Source organism: Centruroides vittatus, unplaced genomic scaffold (genome assembly GCF_030686945.1).
Source record: "Centruroides vittatus isolate TY-2023 unplaced genomic scaffold, ASM3068694v2 contig_474, whole genome shotgun sequence".
NCBI lineage: Eukaryota > Metazoa > Arthropoda > Arachnida > Scorpiones > Buthidae > Centruroides > Centruroides vittatus.
In genome coordinates this window covers 1,264,557-1,284,026 of record NW_027122266.1, presented here as the reverse complement: position 1 = coordinate 1,284,026, position 19,470 = coordinate 1,264,557, and the positions used below count along the sequence as shown (strand labels likewise).

The 19,470-nt window shown below is 31.4% G+C and overlaps 1 protein-coding gene across 2 annotated transcripts in view; it reads left to right on the top strand.

Annotated features, from left to right (window-relative positions):
• The window catches only part of Golgin104 (Golgin 104), a 67,496-nt gene that overhangs the window by 18,145 nt on the left and 29,881 nt on the right, over positions 1–19,470 (top strand). For both annotated transcript variants that reach the window (XM_067273341.1, XM_067273340.1), the window contains exons 3-7: positions 1,062–1,254; positions 1,407–1,619; positions 1,697–1,816; positions 8,941–9,144; positions 14,978–15,064. In XM_067273341.1, the coding sequence (XP_067129442.1) occupies positions 1,062–1,254; positions 1,407–1,619; positions 1,697–1,816; positions 8,941–9,144; positions 14,978–15,064 (817 nt within the window). The remainder of the gene's footprint in view (positions 1–1,061; positions 1,255–1,406; positions 1,620–1,696; positions 1,817–8,940; positions 9,145–14,977; positions 15,065–19,470) is intronic.

Sequence of the window (19,470 nt, the reverse complement as noted above, 5' to 3'; positions counted from 1 at the left end):
TCAAATAGCAAATATAATATACCAAGAGCTTGCAGATTATTAAACATCACACACAAAATATACTACAACAGAGCTGTAATCACAGATAAAACAATTCATTACAATAGACCTGATAACACTTTCATTGAAAAATGTAGTAAGATTGCTTATATAATAGACATATCTGTTCCAAACACTCATAACATAAAAAAATGCTCATACTGAAAAAAATCAACAAGTACAGTCCACTTACACAAGAAATAAGACAGCTGTGGAAGATGGATAAGGTATTTATTGTATCTGTTGTCCTCTCTTCTACTGGTGTTATACCACATACACTACAAAAAAGTCTAGAAACATTAAACCTTCATAAAAAACATACATGTGACACTACAGAAAGCTGCAATATTGAACACATCATATTGTTAGGAAGTTTCTAGATGTTTACAAACATACCAATAACACAGAAGTTTAATGTAACACTTATTTGGGTAGCTATGCTTTGACTTTAGTCCGGATAGCACTTGACATCAGTATCAGCTGAGTATGACATTTGCAACATAATAATAATAATAATAGAGTAAAAAAATTACTTTAAAAAAACAATAACAATGTTTACACCTATCTGGCAAAAATACAAAAAAACTAGTATTATAGAAGATAAGCGACAGGTATTACAGCTGGTCAACATCAGATTGAATTAAATTAATATGTAGTTTTCCAAGATGATATTAAATATTCTGTAAATGTTACATGATAAAGATATATAAGTAGAACTGAAGTTGGAAAAAGAAAAAACTCTTGAAAATTTAAGAAATAAATTATTGTTTTTATAATTTTAGTACAAGTTGTGATTATTTTAATTAAAGTTTCTGGAACAAGAAAAATAAATTCAATAATTTGGTTATATTTTAAAAAATTAAAGGATTATGAATATTAAAATGATACCAGTTTAAGCAGTTAAACTAAGCTAAATTTGTTAGTAATAATAATTTTGAATTTATTTAAGGGTTAATTAATATTTTTTGTATAATTAAAATTCAATTTATAAAAATTAATATGATTTTTATAAAATATTTTAGATCTCCAAGCTTTTATAATACAAGTAAACAAGCTATAGAATATTTTGAACTTCAAATTGATTTTCTAGAAAGAGCTAACAGTCAACTTCAAAAAGAATTAAAAGAAGTAAATGAAAAACATTCAGATGAAAAAAATGAAATTAAAAAACAATTAATTCAGGTTAAATCAGATTTAGGAGAAAAAATTGAAAAGGTATTAAAATGTTTTATTTTATTGAAAAGTTATTGATGTCAGTCATCACAGAGATTGTTTTAAATATATGCATTTATTTGATTTTTATTTACTAAATTTTTGTATATTTCAAGACAAATAAGAATTAATTTATAGCTAAATTTTTTCAATAGTTACAAAAACAGTATGAAGGAGCACAGAAGGAAAGAGATAATATGGTACTTCGTTATGCACAAAGTGAACGAGATGTTATTAATTTGAAAAAAGTAAGAGATGAATTTGAGAAAAAACTTAAAGATGCTGCAAAAGAAAGAGAAGGTATTTTAAATAGGATTAAAGGTTTAAATACAGAAAAGTCTCGTTTATGCAACAGTTTAGATAGTAAGGTAAATTAAAATTTAATTTTAAAAATGTTTTTTTATATTTATACTTTATTAAACTCAGTTATTTAATGCTATTTTAGTCATCAGAAATATCAGCTCTTAGAAGAGAAAGTGAAAGACTAAGAGAAGAAGTAAATTCTCGTGATATCCGTATCAAATGGACACAGAATAAATTGAAAACAGAAATGGATGCCCATAAGGTACATATTCTGTATAGATTCTAAAATACAAATGAACATAATAATTGCTGACGACTGTTTTCTGACTAAATTTTTTTAAACCCTTTCATTAATGTTAACATATTTTTACTTCATTGGCTGTTAGGTATATAAACATGGGAAAGTATTGGAATTGTGTCAAATTTGATCATTTGGGTTTTTTTGTAAATCTCAAAATTTTGAAAGCTCTGAACCCAAAACATTCAAAAAAACAGGGAAAAATTTCTGTACGTTGGTGTATATATCATCTTCTATCTCAGAATGGAGTAGAGATTAAGAAACAAAATTTTGCATGGTAACTTGTATATAAAGAACATTGATGCTATTAAATTTTGAGGGAGTGTGTTTGTCATATCTTGAATGTGGTCAAACTTAATGAAACTTTTACTATTTGCATTTACAATTTTTAAAAACTTGTCTCTCCCACACAAGTCTTTCCCACACACCTTTTCATAATAATTAAAAATATAAAAGCTATTTTAATAAAATTTCATAATAGATGGTGCCGTACACAATTTTAACTTTTTGCTAATGTGCCTTAGTGCTTCCTAAACATTTTTTGCTAGAAAAGTTATGAGACTCATTGCTGGACTTTTTACATTTAAATTTTAAGACCTTGATGAAATCTGATAAATAATCATTGTTTTATTTATATCATCGTATATTAATGTTGCCTTTTTCTAGATTTTTTAAAAATTTTCTGTATCAATTCAGTATAGCAATTTTATATTTTTAATAAGAAAATTATTTTATTTTGATTGAGTTGAAAAAGTACTATACATACTTTTAATGTGAAGTATCAAGTAAAGCACCATTGCACACATCCATAATAGACATGCTTTGGGCTAGGAAACATGACTTGAAGTGAGGAGTATTTCATTCTTAGATAATTTTACTTATTTTTTACTTCAAAAATTTATAATTTCCTTATACACCAATATATACAATACGTGCATAATATAAAAATCTATATATTATAATGGTGCCAAATACTTCAAATTTAATTCATTGCAGAAGACCATTCAAACTCTGAATCGTTTGAAGTCCAAATTAATTTTTTTCATTAGAAATAATGGAAAGCAAATTAATCCATTTTCAGACTCTAAACAATACTTATTTTGATAAACTTAAAACAGCAAATAAACATAATTTAATGTAAAAATAACTCAACTAAATGCCCTAATAATAAATTAAAACTTGAAAATAATAAAATGTGTAAATACTGTAAATTGAAGTGAAAATTGCATTTACTGGTTGCAAGTTAGTGATGAAGATTAGTAATTAAATTATTGTTAGTTAATTGCTTTTTATAAAATTTATAATCATTGAATTTGTAAGCTGGAATTAACATGTAATATAGAAAAATCAAACCTTCCTCACACTTTCCTGCAGTAACTGTTTAATAAGCATCTAATATCTTATATATTGTACATTTATAAATATTATTACAGTGTTAACAAAACAAATGAATGAATAAGAACAAATATATTTAAAAATGCTTATAATAAATAACATAATAAACTGGGCAAAAAATAGAAATATTTTGCAAAATTTAAAGTTATATTATTACATGTATTATTGGTTGCCACTCGTTTTTAAGGGGTTATCTACAAGGGTCATTCATGGTTAAACGAGACTTATTTCTACAGACCAAAAGGAATGTCCAAAACATGTATAAACTACATCAATTTTTCAAAATACTCTCCATCTGTATGTAGACACTGTTTCCAGTGGTGGGGTAGGTTCCTGATACCTTTCTTGTAGAAAGAAGTGGTCTGACGTCATATCCAACACAGGACAACAGCTGTCTGGAATTTTGTTCCTTCTAAGTGCTCTTTAAGGGGTCCAAACAAATGATAATCACTGGTAGCTAATCACTTTGATATGAAACTGATTCAGAAACTGCTCACATGTCTCCTTGCATATCCATTTCTGATCACATGTCAGCCATCTGGCACACACCTTACAGAACAGTAAGTGGTCGTGAATGATTTTTTCAACACTACCGATACTGATGGACATTTCATCTGCAATGTGTTCTGTGGTTATTCACTGGTTCTCCAGACATTACTGCAGTTGGATGAACATGTTCATATGCTTCATTTGTCACCAGCTCTCATCTTTCACCAAATTGTTGACACCATTCGTACACTCTTGCCTGCGATAGCATTTGTTCCCCATGCTGTGCACTCAATCTTCTCAAAATTCCAGAGGGTTTAACTTTTTCCTTTATGATAAATTTGATTACGCACCACTGTTCCACTGTTGTGGACACATTACCTTCCACCATGATCGCTAAAACTGCTACACATGCACAAAGTATGTCGTGATTGCTACTGAAATCTTAGTATGGATAATGCTACTCCCTCTTCAGGTTTTATCATGCTACTGTTACTTTTCAAAATTATAGGCCCAAAATTCTCATTTAACCTTGAATGACCCTTGTAATATTGATTGCCATAACATGGATATGGATTCTTTACTATTAATCAGTGCACATCATCAGCAATTTCATACAACATACATACATTTTTCCTTTAGTAATCATGTCTAGTTTTGTGCCAGAAAAAGAACATATGTGGCAAGCTTTGCTTTTCTGCTTCAATTTGAAGAAATCGGCTGCCGAAGCACATCGAATGCTTGTGGAGGCCTAGGGCAACAGTGCTTTATCGGAAACCATGTGCAAAGATTGGTTTCGTCAGTTCAAAGACGGCAATTTTGACCTGAGTGACAAGAAGTGTGAAAATCAGCCCAGGAAGGTTGAGGACAATCAATTACACACTCTTTTGGACGAGGATGATACCCAATCGCAAAAAATGCTTGCCAAGCAATTGGGTGTTACTCAACCAGCCATTTCCATGCATCTACATGCCATGGGAAAGATTCAAAAGATTGGAAAATGGGTGCAGCATGAATTGAATGATAGGCAGGTGGAGTGATGCCAAAACACATGCGAAATCTTGTTTGTCAGACAAAAAAGAAAGTCATTTCTGCATCAGATTGTAACAGGCAATGAAAAGTGGATATATTTCGAGAATCCTAAACGCAAGAAATTGTGGGGTTGATCCAGGCAAATCATCAACATCTTCCTCAAGACCAAATCGCTTCAGACGGAAGATGATTCTGTGCGTTTGGTGGGATCAGCATGGTATTGTCTACTATGAGCTGTTGAAACTTGGTGAAACTGTCAATGCCCACTGCTACCACCAACAACTGATCAAATTGCACAGTGCTCTGTGTGAAAAGAGGCTGGATTGCACAGTGCTCTGTGTGAAAAGAGGCTGGATTATCAGCAAAGACACGACAAGCTGATTTTTCTCCAAGACAACACACCAACGCACGCATCAACATTGGTTCGAAACTACCAGAGACACTCAACTGGGAGGTGCTACACCAGGAATGGGGAACCTGCGGCCTTTTGGGCCAACAAGTGTTGCCTTCTGCGGCCTCTGATGTAAATGTTGATATATACTTTTTAAGACCTACTATACTTATTACTTGCATAAAAAGTTCCTACTGAAGTAAAATAACTTGAATAAAAATTAAAAATAATTACATTTTATCTGTCTTACTTTTATTACATAACTTTCAAATTACTTAGCAATCTAAGCCTAGGAATAAAATGACCAAAAAAAAATTTCAATGTGGTCTCTATAAGGGACAATGAATTGTAATGCTGCCTTCATGAACAAAAAGGTTCCCCACCCCTGTGCTATACCATCCTGCTTATTCACCTGACCTGGCCCCTTCTGACTATCACTTGTTTTCGTCGATGGGCCACGTGCTTGCTGAGTGGCACTTCGATTCTTACAAAGACATCCGAAAATGGTTTGATGAGTGGTTTGCCTTGAAAGAGAAGGAATTTTTTTGGTGTGTATCCACACATTGCCTGAGAGATGGAAAAAATGTGTCGCTAGTGAGGGAAAGTACTTTGAATAAATTTGTTTTTGCTTTCTATGAAAAAAACATGTGTTTTTCTGACTAAAATGCAGTGGATTTAAGTTTACATACCTGGTATTGTGCTGGAGCTGTACTATATTTAGTATATTTGTTTTTATTAATATTATAGTAGTGTTCCTTCAGCCATTTCATCAAGGATCTATTTGTTGAGTTTATATATGTCAGATTTCTATTGAATATGCTGTCATAAAGTGGTATGGAATACCCCAGGGGTTTCGTTGTCTTCCAGCTTATCCTTATCATTGGTGAGTAGTTTGTATATGGTTAGATTATTTATATGCTAAATTGGCATTTAATTGTTTAGCTATGTTCCTGTAAGTTGTATTCTGTCTGGGGTTCAAGTCAACTACTGTGCATTTATGATTTTTTAATTTTGTTCGTGGTTGTGTTCATATAATCCAACTAGATGGCATTTTAACGTCTTCTTCTATGGTACAGTACATGCTGACTTAGGTATTAATTTACAAAATTATAGGCCCAAAAGTCTCAATGTGCTATTGCTATTTATTTTATATATTCTAACTCTTGCATAGTGTCCTTGATGCTAGTACAATGTATGTAGGTCCTTTTTTATATTATAAATGCCACCATTTTATAAATATAATCATCTTTAGATTGCTGATGATATGAAAAGTGGATATTGATTAAGTTTGTGGTATATACATTGATATGTGGCCATTGTTGAATTGAATATGGAGGTCTAGGAAGTTGGCCTCTCTATTGCTTTCCTCATTGAGTTTTAATGTAAGACCATAATGATTGTTGTTGAATTACTGTGTATATTATAATTACTTTATATAAGATAAATGCATGCGGTATAAATGTTACTGTGAAAGACCGAAACAAGAGAATTTCAATATTCTCTAGTGAATGTCGACACATACAAAATGCATCAGTGAAAGACCAAATATTTGGTTATATTATTATACATTCAAACAATTGCCTGTATATGTCAACAAGCACAGATAAACTTTAGTAGAGGTTGAAACAACAATCGAGAAGCCGATGTCGACAGAGAGGCGACAGTCTGTTGCCAAATCCTTTGTGGGTAGCTAGAGGTAGGACAAGGTCGTACTTCTTTTCCCGGCAATGGTTTGGTAGAAACCGCTCACTTTGTCACTGGATGGCATTTTTGTTCTTTCAATCCCATGAGGTGGGGATCTGTTTGTCAGCTTTATACCTGTAATTAGTTCGTAATTTGTAAAGAAAAGTTACTTTCCACAGATGAGATGTTTTTCTCAAGAAATATCACTGAGAGAAGCAGCTGCAGCTAATTCAAAAAGTGGAGGGCAAGGCTATACACACTGTCATTGCAAAAGAAGTGTTCTATGAATAAGTGCAGTTGTAAAAGCAAGGGACTCTTGTGCAATTCAAAATGCCATAACAGTTTAAGTATCAGGTCAGTCCATAAGTCCATGCGCATTTTTATGACCTTGAGAAAAATCTTGTTTTGCTGTTAAAAATGTCAGTCTAATGTGATAATTTTTACACTGAAGTGTTAAATTGGATCTCATTCATATAATACTGTTCAGAATTGTGAACATTTCAGTTGTTTATTTTCGTTAAAATGGAAGTAACCGACGAATATAAAAGATATGTTTTATACTTTTTATTTTTAAGTGGTGAGAATGCTACAAATGCAGCCAAAAAAATAAATACTGTACATAATCAAATTGTAATTAGTGCAAGGACTGCACAGAAGTGGTTTGAAAGATTTAGAAACAATGATTTTAGTGTGGAGGATAAGGCTCGTACTGGAAGACTCGTTGACTTTGATGATGATGCTCTCTCTGCACTAGTTGAACCAGAACCATCTTTAACAGTTGATGAAATTGTGGAACGTTTAAATTCATCCCATGGAACTGTTCATAGACACCTACAACAAATCGGAAAAGTTTCAAAGCTAGAAAAATGGATATTACATGAACTGTCAATAGCTAACTGACGACAACGTGTAAACATTTGCATGTCTCTTATCCCGTATTGCTTTAGAACCTTTTCTTGATAATCCCTTTTTGTCTCCAGTAACCTTTGGTTACTGGAGACAAAAAATGGATCCTCTATAATAATGTGACGAGAAAAAGACAATGGATGGATTGTGACAAGCAGCCAAAACCGACTGCAAAAGGTGGGTTGCATCCAAAAAAAAATTCTTTTGTCTGTTTGGTGGGATATGTCAGGTGTAATTCACTTTGAGCTGTTAGAATCTAATCAAACAATTACAGCTCAAATGTATTGTGAGCAATTAGAGCATTTAAATGAAAAATTGAAAAAAATCGACTGTCATTAGTGAACAGAAAGCAGGTTCTCTTCTGGCATGACAATGCCAGACCACACGCTGCAAAAATAACTGTACAGAAACTTGATAGCTACAACTGGGAAATTTTACCTCATCCACCATATTTGCCAGATATTGTTCCCAGTGATTATCATCTTTTTTGCAGTTTGCAGAATTTTTTAAAAGGGAAAACTTTTGAGGATGAGAACAATGTAAAAAGGCTATTTCTGAATATTTTGATTCAAAACCGAAATCATTTTACGAAGACGGGATTAAAAAGCTACCATCAAGATGGCAAGAAATTGTACAAAATAATGATGAATACATTATAGATTGAAATAAAATTTAATTAAAATTTTTTGCTGCTTTTTTTGTAGATAAAAATACGCACGAACTTATGGACTGACCTGAGAGTTTCAATAAATAAGACTGTATAACATTAATCACATAATTTATGTGTAAGCTTATTATTGTATTATTTTCTTCAATGATTTTGAATGTACTGTTCATTTTAGGTTCAACAGTTTATTTACATGTGAAGTTTTTTCCTATTTTGACATATTAAAATGTTTCATTTTTGTGTTAACATAATAAAAATATTTTTATTCGACATTCACCATCAGTGCATGCTGAATGTTGACATTTGCCAGTGTAAGTGAGAAATAATGATATTTAGCAAATATTTCGTACATACACAAAAAGACTGTGTGAATGCTGACATTCACTGGAGAATGTCGACATTTGCCAGTTATCAGTCATTCACAGTAACATAAATACATTAAACTGATCTTAGATAAAAGTTTGAATTAAAATTCTTAAATTATAAGATACGCTAGATAAAATATGGAAATTTCTTTTATTCATTTAGGAAACGCAGACTAAATTAGAACATACACTTTTAAGATTACAACAGACAAGAGAAGAAGCAGAACAAGTACGTAAAGATTGTCAGGAAATGATTAGATGCTATCAAGAAGCTGAAGAAATCAAGTCAGTGAATTTAGATCACCAACTTCGAGAAAAACTTAGTGAATTAGAAGTTCAAAAGCAAGAAAGATCTGATCAAGAGGAGGTATAAAAATTATGTTCTGTTTTGTGATTAAAGAATTCTTAAATATCTAAAAGTAAATTATTCAAAAATAATAAGTATGTTAAATTTAAATTTCAGAATTATATTTGGTAATGAGTTGTTGTCAAATAAAACTTGTAAAATTTAAAATAAATTAATGTCAAATTTAATAGTTTGGAAACTTTTCAAAAAATTAAAATATCAAATATTTGGTAAAATATGTTCATCATGATCATTCTTCAAGAAAATACACTAGAACCCTAATTATACGAGGTAATTTGCACTGACACTACTTCAGATAGAACTCAAAAAAATGGACAGTCACAGCCATTTTGCAATAAGGTGTATATATATGGAAAGGACAATAAGAGACCTTACTTGTTAGTAAACATCTTTTTATTTCCACTTATATACAGTCAAATCTCAGGTTACAAACAATTCAGCTTATGAACAAAAGTCTGAATGTCAGATTTGCTCCAGTTGTCTTACGATAACTTGGTTTTTGAACAAGCTACTTGGCAGAGTATCCAGCCAAGAGCGATGGTCAACTTCCTGTACTTCCTATGTTAAAGAAAGTTGATTCTGAACCAATCAATGACAGGACTACTGATTCAATAGTGATGCTAAAATTCACCTCATGTCATTAAACATCACAACACAAACCACGTTATTATTCAAATTAGATTTCAATGTGCATGTGGTTATGAAACTAGTGGGTGATCGGTTAATGAACAACAGAACAAACACAAGAAGAAACGATGTAAAATAGTGAACACTGATTGGTCTTCCCTTGTTTCCATATGACAACTCAAATCCTTTTGGAGTGTGGGAGACATTGACACTGAACTCAATACCGATCGGATAGTATTCCTCTGAACATTGAAACTTTCTCTTGTAATTTCAGCCTTTCATTTACCTTTCTGACAAAGAATTTTTTTTAGTTTTTGTGAGACTGTCAGGTGGGCACTTGTTTAGTTTTGCATAGGTTTTTATTTTTGAAAGTTGAGAGTTTAACCATCCCATTGGATATTCGTTAATGTTTTAACACCAAATTTCGAATTTCATTCGGGCCTCATATTTACATAATTGTTTTGTGGTCTAGTTGGTTTCTGTTCTCTGAATTTTTGTAAGTGCTTTTCTGAACTTTTTATTTAAAAAGAAACTGATAATATTATGGAGCCTAAAAAGAGTGGAGTTTCAAGAATTGTGCTCACCACAGAACCCAAGCAAGAGGTAATAGCCAAGGTAGAAAGTGGGCAGATGATGTCTGATATTGCTAGGCAGTATGGCTTGAACAGGTCTACGGTAGGCACAATATTAGCTAAGAAAGATTATAATCAAAAAGATTCAAGCATCTAAAGGAGTAATGAAAATCACATCTGAAAAATAAAGAACATTGAAGAGCTCATAATAAAACCTAAAACTGATTTGATGACAGAAGAACTCCAAGAACTCTTAAATGAAGAACACTAAAAAACTCAGTGAGATGTGTTTTCTTCTGAAAAAGAGGAAGACGAAAAAGGACCAATGCCGACATCTGCTACTAAAGATCTTTTGAAGAAGTTGGAAAATATCAGAACGAAGGTCTTAGAAAAGCATTTAAACCAGGTTTGGAATAATAGGCCTGGGGATCTCTACAATGACAATGCTATTACAGTAGAGCATCGATTATCCAAATCAGTTGGGGACTGGGTTTGTTCAGAAAATCGATTTTTCAGATAACCGATTATGTATGAAAAAATATATTAATCTATCCCATGTTGAAATTTGTTCAAATCCTGGCACGTCCTTAAGTACCCTCTCATGATTGTGGCAGTGCTGCCAGCTAAGACATCAAGACAGCCAAAGATTGTAGCACCACAGCACTAACGGAAATTTAAATTTGCCGACTGGAAAGCTTTGGGTTAATTTCAGTTGATCAATAATCGGATAATTGATGCTCTACTGTAATTACTTCCAAAAAATCCTGAAGAGGAGAGAAAAGGAATTGACATTGGACAGATTCTTTAACCCCCACAAACAGAAAGAACACAACTGATAAAAAATGCAAGATTGTGTATGTAATTACACTCAAACCTGTTTTTGTGCGGTCTATTTTTGTGTGATTTGTTTTGTGTGATTTTTTGTGTGCGGTATATGAATTTCAATCAAATTGGTATACTGCACAAAAATAATTGCACAAAACACATTGCACGTGTAAAAAATCGCACAAAAAAAGACCGCACAAAAACAGGTTTGAGTGTATTTTTATTATTATATATAAATAAATGTAGTAAGAAAGTATATAATTTCTTATATTTTGGGGTCTTTAGAATGAATTAATCAAATTTCTATAAAAATATATGGTAAATCGATAATCGGTTAACAAACAATTCAGGTAGCAAACATTGTCTTGGAACAGATTATGTTCATTAACCGATCACCCACTATACTTCTGGTCTTCAGTACGCATCACAGTTCAATTTAAATCTAATTAATTAATAAAAACTGCATTAATTGATATTTGCTTAATATAAATGAATACAATAATTTGTATCTAAAGGTGTTTAACACAAATTAAATAACAAAAATTTATTAATATATTATACATTATTATAATACTGTTTAATATATTTATTAATACTAGGTAGCCAGTTAATTAAAATTAAAAACAAAAAATAATAATTAAAACTCTGGATTTTACGCTGAAACTAAAATTTAAAATAAAATAAAAATTTAATTTAATTTAAAAAAATAAAATTTAAATCAAAATCAAAGCAATTGAAACATAATATTTTGGAAAGTGTGATAAAGTACTTGTCGGTCTTGATTGATTTGGTTATATTTCATCCAGACAGAATATTTTGCTTTTAATATATATGTTGCAGTCAAAATCAGTTTTTAGTTAGGACACATTTTAACTAGTTGAAACTAGTTTATACTGGATGTCTTTGTTATAACTAGAATTTACTGCTAGTCAAAAATGAATTTGAGTTAAAACTAGTTTTAACTAGATAAAACAGGTTTTAACGAAGACATCCAGTATAAACTAGTTTCAACTAGTTAAAATGCATCCTAACTAAAAACTGGTTTTGACTGCACCATATATATACAGTAATACAGTAGAACCTCACTTAACGAGCATAATTCGTTCCAGAATCTTACTCGTAATGTGAAACACTTGTTAAGCAAAACAGTTTTAACCATATAAATTAATGTAAAATATGATAATGCATTCCATGCCAAAAAATACTCAAATATTTTATGTATAATGTTTATTCAAAGAAAATTATACAATATACATTGTTAAATAGCATGAATCATCATTATCTTTTCTTCTAGCATGGAATGAACCAACTCGGAATGCAAATTTGATTTGCAGAAAACAAAAACATCACAGATATGTCTGATAAACATGCCAAATGATATACCAAATTCTTGGGCTATGTAAATGCAATAATTAAATATTAGAAATTAAATAATTTGACTAGGGGAAGGCAGTTATGCTGCCGTCTCATATTAAATTTAATAATTATAAATAAATAAGTTTTAATTTAGACATTTTTAATATTTAATTTGGAATTGGTCATTAAATTTAATATGAAGATGGCAGCATAACTGCCTACCTCTAGTCAAATTAATTAATTTCTAATATTTAGTTATAGTCTTTACATAGCCCAAGAATTTGCTATATCGTTTGGCATGTTTATTATATAATGAGTGATGTGAACACAAGTTTGGAAAAATGTTGACACTAAGATGAAGCATGTGGAATTGAGTGCTAAGCACAGACTGATGGAGCATGCACATAATTTGGGATTTTCTCTCTTTTCATCACTCATTATGCAAAATATCATTTGTTAAGCAAGTCATTTTTTTACAATTTTGTTTTGCTTGTTATGCAAAGTTCTACTGTATATATATAAAATGGATATAGATAATATTATATATATTATATATTGCATTTGTAGGAATTTTTATGCATGAAATGTTGCTAAAATGTTAAAAAGATAAAGCTTTGTTTTGGGGTTAGGAACAGATTAATCCATTTTACATTGTTTCTTATGGGAAACTTTGTTTTGGTTTGAGAACAAATTGGTTTCTGAACAACTTTTAGGAACAAATTAAGTTTGTAAACCAAGGTTTACTGTATATACATTTTGTCATTCCATCTATTCATGTTATTCCATTTTGTCATTCCATCAATACTGAAGAGATACCACAACGGTGGTATCTCTTAAGTATAGATGGAAAGTTTGTCTCTATAAGTAATAATGACAAAGTGTAGCATCCATCTACATTTCTGTCATATATGTCTGTTTTAGTTAGAGATATAAACTTTCCATCTATACTGAAGAAGGATACTACAATAGTGGTATCTGAAATGCATATATATAAGTGGAAATAAAAGTAAGGTCTGTTATTTCCTTGGTATGAAATAATTTGACTGTTAAAAATTGGGATAAGAAGAGAGTTTGGATCAGAATTTAACTGATAATAAAGATGCCCTATAAAATAATACTAAACCTGACCAATAGAAGATTTTTTAAAATTCAGATATGAGAAAATACAATTTATTCAATGAATAATAAAAAGTTGTTCAATAATCGATAATTCAATAAACTTACTGTAGAATTAATCACTTACTTTTCAAGAGTAGCTACTGCCTATCTAATACTAGATATCCATCAGTTTTTACCACAATGTAACCTCACTTAAAACATTATACATTCTGATTTAAACTTACTACAACCCTACCTTTGTACCAATGAAAATTAACTAACTTTAAGTTTTATGAGCTATTGAATATATATTAAACTGATAATCACACAAGGATTGTAAGAAAGATATATTTTAGATTTGCATTTTATGAATCTGATATCTACTTCAGTTATTTAAAAAAATATATAATAAAAATAATCTCTTGTTATATAAATGTTATCTGTTAGACAGTGAATATAGATATTGTACCTAGAACTTTATCTTATAGAATAAAATCAGTATTACTGTTAACCAAATATCAAATTTATTGATGTATATAATTATCAATAACGAAAGTCCTGATATGGTAAAATTATAAAAATATCTATTAATGATTTATTTTGTATTTTTAAAATATATAAGAAAGAAAGGGAAATCTATTTTGAGAAAATAAAACATTAAATAATAATACTTATAAAATCATATTATATTTTACTATAATTGCACCTGCAATTTGAAAAAATTGTAGATCTATTAATTCCCATTGTCATTCATCTGTTGTCTGTTTTTCCTTAATTTCAAGAACAATGTTAGATAGATGAAAGTCAAGACACGATATGGCAAGCTTAGGAGCAGGAGCTCCAATTAACCATATATGAACTTCTGGTCTAGAGCAGAGTTCATGATTTCAATTCAAAAATTTTTCCCTGAATGGAGTTACATAGATGACTAGCATGAGTGTTGTTTTCAGGAAAAGTATGATGTACAGGGGCAAGACACTACTAATTTGAGATGGAGAACATATACAGTATTTTGAATTAAATAAATTAAGAATATGATTAAAAATTGCATCTGGCAATGTGACAATGCCACAATAAATAATTGCTCATTCATTGTCAAAAATTTTCAGTAAATTCAATAAACATGAATAATTTTATTACTGAAACTATACATAGTTTTCAATAATAAAAGCAATATAATTATCAAAAATGCATATTTATTAACTTTATTAAAATTATAGTTCCATTTTAAAATTATTTTCTTTTCTATTCTTTATAATTTCTATTTTCTATTACAATTCATAATTTTATAATTTTAATATGTTATAAATGTAGTTTCACTAAAAATTTTTTTAATGAGATAAATAAAATTTTAGGTTTATCAAATGGTCAGACATGAATTAGAAGCATTAAAAAAGAAACATAAAGTAACTATTGAAGAAAACAATCAACTTACAGTAAAGGTATGCAAAAGTTTTGATTATTTGAGAAACAGTACTGTATGTTGTCTTACTTCATTTAAATACTAAAATATTATTTAAGTAAAAAAATTAATGTTATCATTGTAATTTATAAATTTTGTATACAATTCTGTACTACTGAACTATTAAATGAGTTTAATTTTAGCTACTATTATGAATATTTGCAACAAATGAGCACTTACAAGTTATCTGTTAATATACTTATGTGGGTACCGAGGAGGGACGACGAGGTCAGACCTCTGTTTAATTTGGCAACAAGTTGGAGTGACTTGCCCACGTGTCAGTGATGGCTTATTTGCCGGTAGGGATCCCGTAGGGACGGGACTACTTTTTTATCCGGTCGAGTGTAGGAGGGAAGGTGGAGTCGTGGTAAGGCGATAAGCGAATATTCGAGCAAACAAGACACCATTTAACAGGATAACAACGATTTAATGGAAAACAAAATATACGTTACAAAAATCTGACATAAAAAGGGGTGACATATAAAAAGCTATATATCCCTATCACGCGAAGGGAGAGAGAGAGTTCACATAAGTGGGTTCCATACCTCTTAGACAATCAGTATTTCCAATATTCTGTCGGTCACAAGGATCGGTAATTCTTTTGAAGGGAAGGATCGGTAACTCTTGAGGCACAACGTAAAATATTCCCTTAGGCACAAAGGACAAAAATGGACGAGATTGCGACTCGATCTAAATCGATGATAGACTCCCCAGAGGGGGGAAGGAAGCATGTTATATAGCTTTTTGCTGGGAAATTTGGTCACGTGCACGTGCTTAGGCCATAGGTGTTCCCGGGATTGGAAACAATACGGCAAATTCGGGCGCTAACTATAAACTTAAGTTGCAAGATGATCTGTACTCAGCGTAAGAACAATGGATAGTTGACAGTTATACGGCCGGGGATGCATATTTTCTCGTCCAGGACCGTTTTTAGGCAGGATGTTTATATCCAGGACAGTTTTTAGGCAGGATGTTTATAATAGGAAAATTTTCGATTCGATATAGGGAATAATTTTATTATAAGTCGTATTATATTCGGATTATATCCGGATATAAAGGGGTAATTATTAATTCAGATATAATTTATTAAAACTTTCGTTCAAGGGGGGTTTCCAGATCTCACATTCATTAAAGATATTTAAAAATTACCAGAATATAAATATTTTGGTAATTTTTGTTTTTTAATATAATGCTTTTTATTTCAATTTGTATTTCTGCTTTTATTTGACATAATAAAGAAAATATGCAAATAAAAATCAGAAATATCATATTAAATTTGTTGCAAGTTGGATAAAATTTTTACGCAACTAAAACATTCAAACTGATAAAAATACTGGATATTATCATCATATAGTTTGCATTTGTGTGTTTATTAATAATTGCAATTTTAGGATTTCAATGAATATTTTGAAGATGACAAATATCATGTATGATTGATGATAATTCAAACTTCATAGATAATTGAAAAGGATTATGAATTCTCATTTAATCATCAAATAATTTTAAATAATAATAACATAAATTGACATTAAGATTCATAAATTATAAAACAACTACTTTTAATTTCAAAACTTAGAATATTATTAGTATTTTAGTTTCTATACTATCCAGAACCTATAACTGGTGCGTAACACGTATATACTATATATATATAGTGCAGTTGACAAACGTTTTTGAGCTATGACTTTGCTCTTCCTCAGGTCAACTGGTTCCTTGGATGGAGTGTATGTTGTTTAGTGGGATCAAGTGTCTTTCTGGTGAAGCGGGTCCTTCCTGCCATGCGCGATTGTGTGCCGGATGGGGGTTGTAGGGGGTTGGCATCCAAAAGGGATTGCCAGGCCTGAGACAGAGTCATTTCCTTCCTTCCGGTTGACGCACGTGGCTGCCCGGCTGGTGTTGTAGATGGCTATGGCCTCTAGCCACCTGAGATGCTCTTATAAAAAGCCAAGAAGGACGTACAACAGACGTATAATAAAATATCATGCTCTACTATCTGGAGAATACTATATCTGGAGAATTATAGTAGAGCATGATATTTTATTATACGTGAGATATGTCGACGACATCTTTATCATATGGAAGGACAATCGCAACATCAAAAAGTTTATAGATTTAATGAATAAAAACCCCTATGGTTTAACTCTAGATTTGGATCAACAAAGTTATAACAGTGTTAATTTCTTGGATCTCACTATAACGTGTAGGAGGGGAAATCCGCACGAATGTCTATCGCAAACCGACATCATTCCCAATCGTTATCCCTAGGAACTCTGCAGACCCTGGGCATATCAAGATGGCAGTATTTCGCTCGTGGATACAGAGAGCACACACACACACACTGCACCGATGTTTTAGATACAATTAAAGAACTACAATACATTCGAACAACGGCTTTGCAACATGGCTACAGAACAGAAAAAATAGATGCTCTCATCAAGAAGGACCATAACCGAACACATGGGAGGAATAGAAACCAACCAAGAGAAAAAGTGATCCTCGATTACATTCCTTTTCTTAAGCCGTTAGTTGAAAGGATTTCCAGGAGTAGGAATTTGCAAGTTATTTATCGACGTAATCCGACCATATACAAGCCTTTAAGGAATGATAAGATGAAGTATGAGCGTAACTCACTAACAAGAATTTATTTGATACCATTAAGGGATCATAGGTTCGATTCTAAATTAGTATATATAGAGGCAACTTTGAGAAATTTAAAAAAGAGGATTAATGAACACAAGCGATCGGTGGAAAAATCAGTTGATAGTACCGTCTTGGCCAGTTATGCTAAGCAGCAAGGCATCACGGTCTTTTGGGACCAAGCCTCTATCATCAGGTCTACTAGATCGAGACACGCAATAAAGTTTTTCGAAAAATTGGAAATCCACAGAGCGCAGAGAAGTACGCAATGCATTAATTATAGGGACGCTGATGGGCTTTCCACAGCTTGGAAATCTTTGTGCGATGATTTGGACTAAACATAGAAGTACGATAATCCTAGAGCTCTTGGTCTCCTATTGGTCTTGTTTTAAATCTTTAATAATGGATGAAGGCAATTGTAAAGAAATACTGCGATAATCCGTGATTGGTTTAAACCGCACGTTGGTTTTTTGTTTCGTTTTTATTTTTAGTTTTATTTTTATTTTATTTTTATTTTATTTTTATTTGTTTATGAAATATTGGCATAATTTTGTAAATTAGGATAATCCTGTTTATTTTATTTTATTTTTATTTTTTATGTATTTATTTATTGTAATCGTACCGTTAATTTACGTAATATTTGTTCGAAGTTAATATTTGTTCGAATTTCATATTTAATTTAAAGATGTAACTGAAGATGGACGCTTAATGCGTTTGAAAACGTTCTTAAGATTAAAGAATTTTTGCTGAAGTTGGAATGGTTGATTATTTTATTTTTTGAGATTGGTGTGCGTCCTCCAATATTGCTTTATTGACCATTAAGTGATCTTTACAACCCCTGGCTCTATGGCGACACCCTCTTTGTTCTTCTGCTATTATGCCATTCTCATGGCAGTGGCCATAAAGTACATTAGCTAGTATTGCGGTAAGTAATTTGTACATACTTGGCAGGCATGCTATAGGCCTCCAGTTTTTTGGTTCTTTGGAGTTTTCATTTTTGGGTATAAGTATGACTTTACCTGTAGTGAACCAATCTTCTAACATCTCTGTTCCTGAGACTATTTATAAATAATACGGCAAAGTATTTGTGAACACTAGTCAAATACTTAATGTAGTAATTTTGAATTTAGTCTATTCCCGGTGTTATTATTATTATTATTATTGTTGGGTGTAGTGGGTTATATTCGGTTGATACCGATGGCTGTGTACTATGCCGGACCAGAGTCAAGGCATAGCAACCAAAACAAAACTGAAATTAAATAAGTGTGCCAGTGTCAGTGTCAGTATTCAAGAATTTCCTAACAATATGGCATGTATTCAATATTGTGGCCTTCTGTAGTGTGATGTACATATTTTTATTCAATTGTAATGTTCCCAGGCTTTTGTGCAGTGTATGTGGTATCACACCTGTACAGGAGAGAACGACAGGTACAATAAGCACTCTATCCATCCTCCACAGATGCCTTATTTCCTGGGCGAGTTCTGTGTACTTGCTGATTTTTCCAGTGAATGTGTTTTGTACATTGTGAGTGTTTGGAATGGCTATGTCTATAATCTATGTGATTTTATTGTGTTCGTCAATGAGTGTAATGTCTGGTCTGTTGTGGTAAATTGTTTTATCTGTGATTATGGCTCTGTCGTAGTACATTTTGTGTGTGTTATTTTCCAATACTGTCTGTGGAATATACTTTAGTATGGTTCGTGGATGTCTAATAATTTGTGTTTCTTTGCAAGTTCTTGGTGTATTAT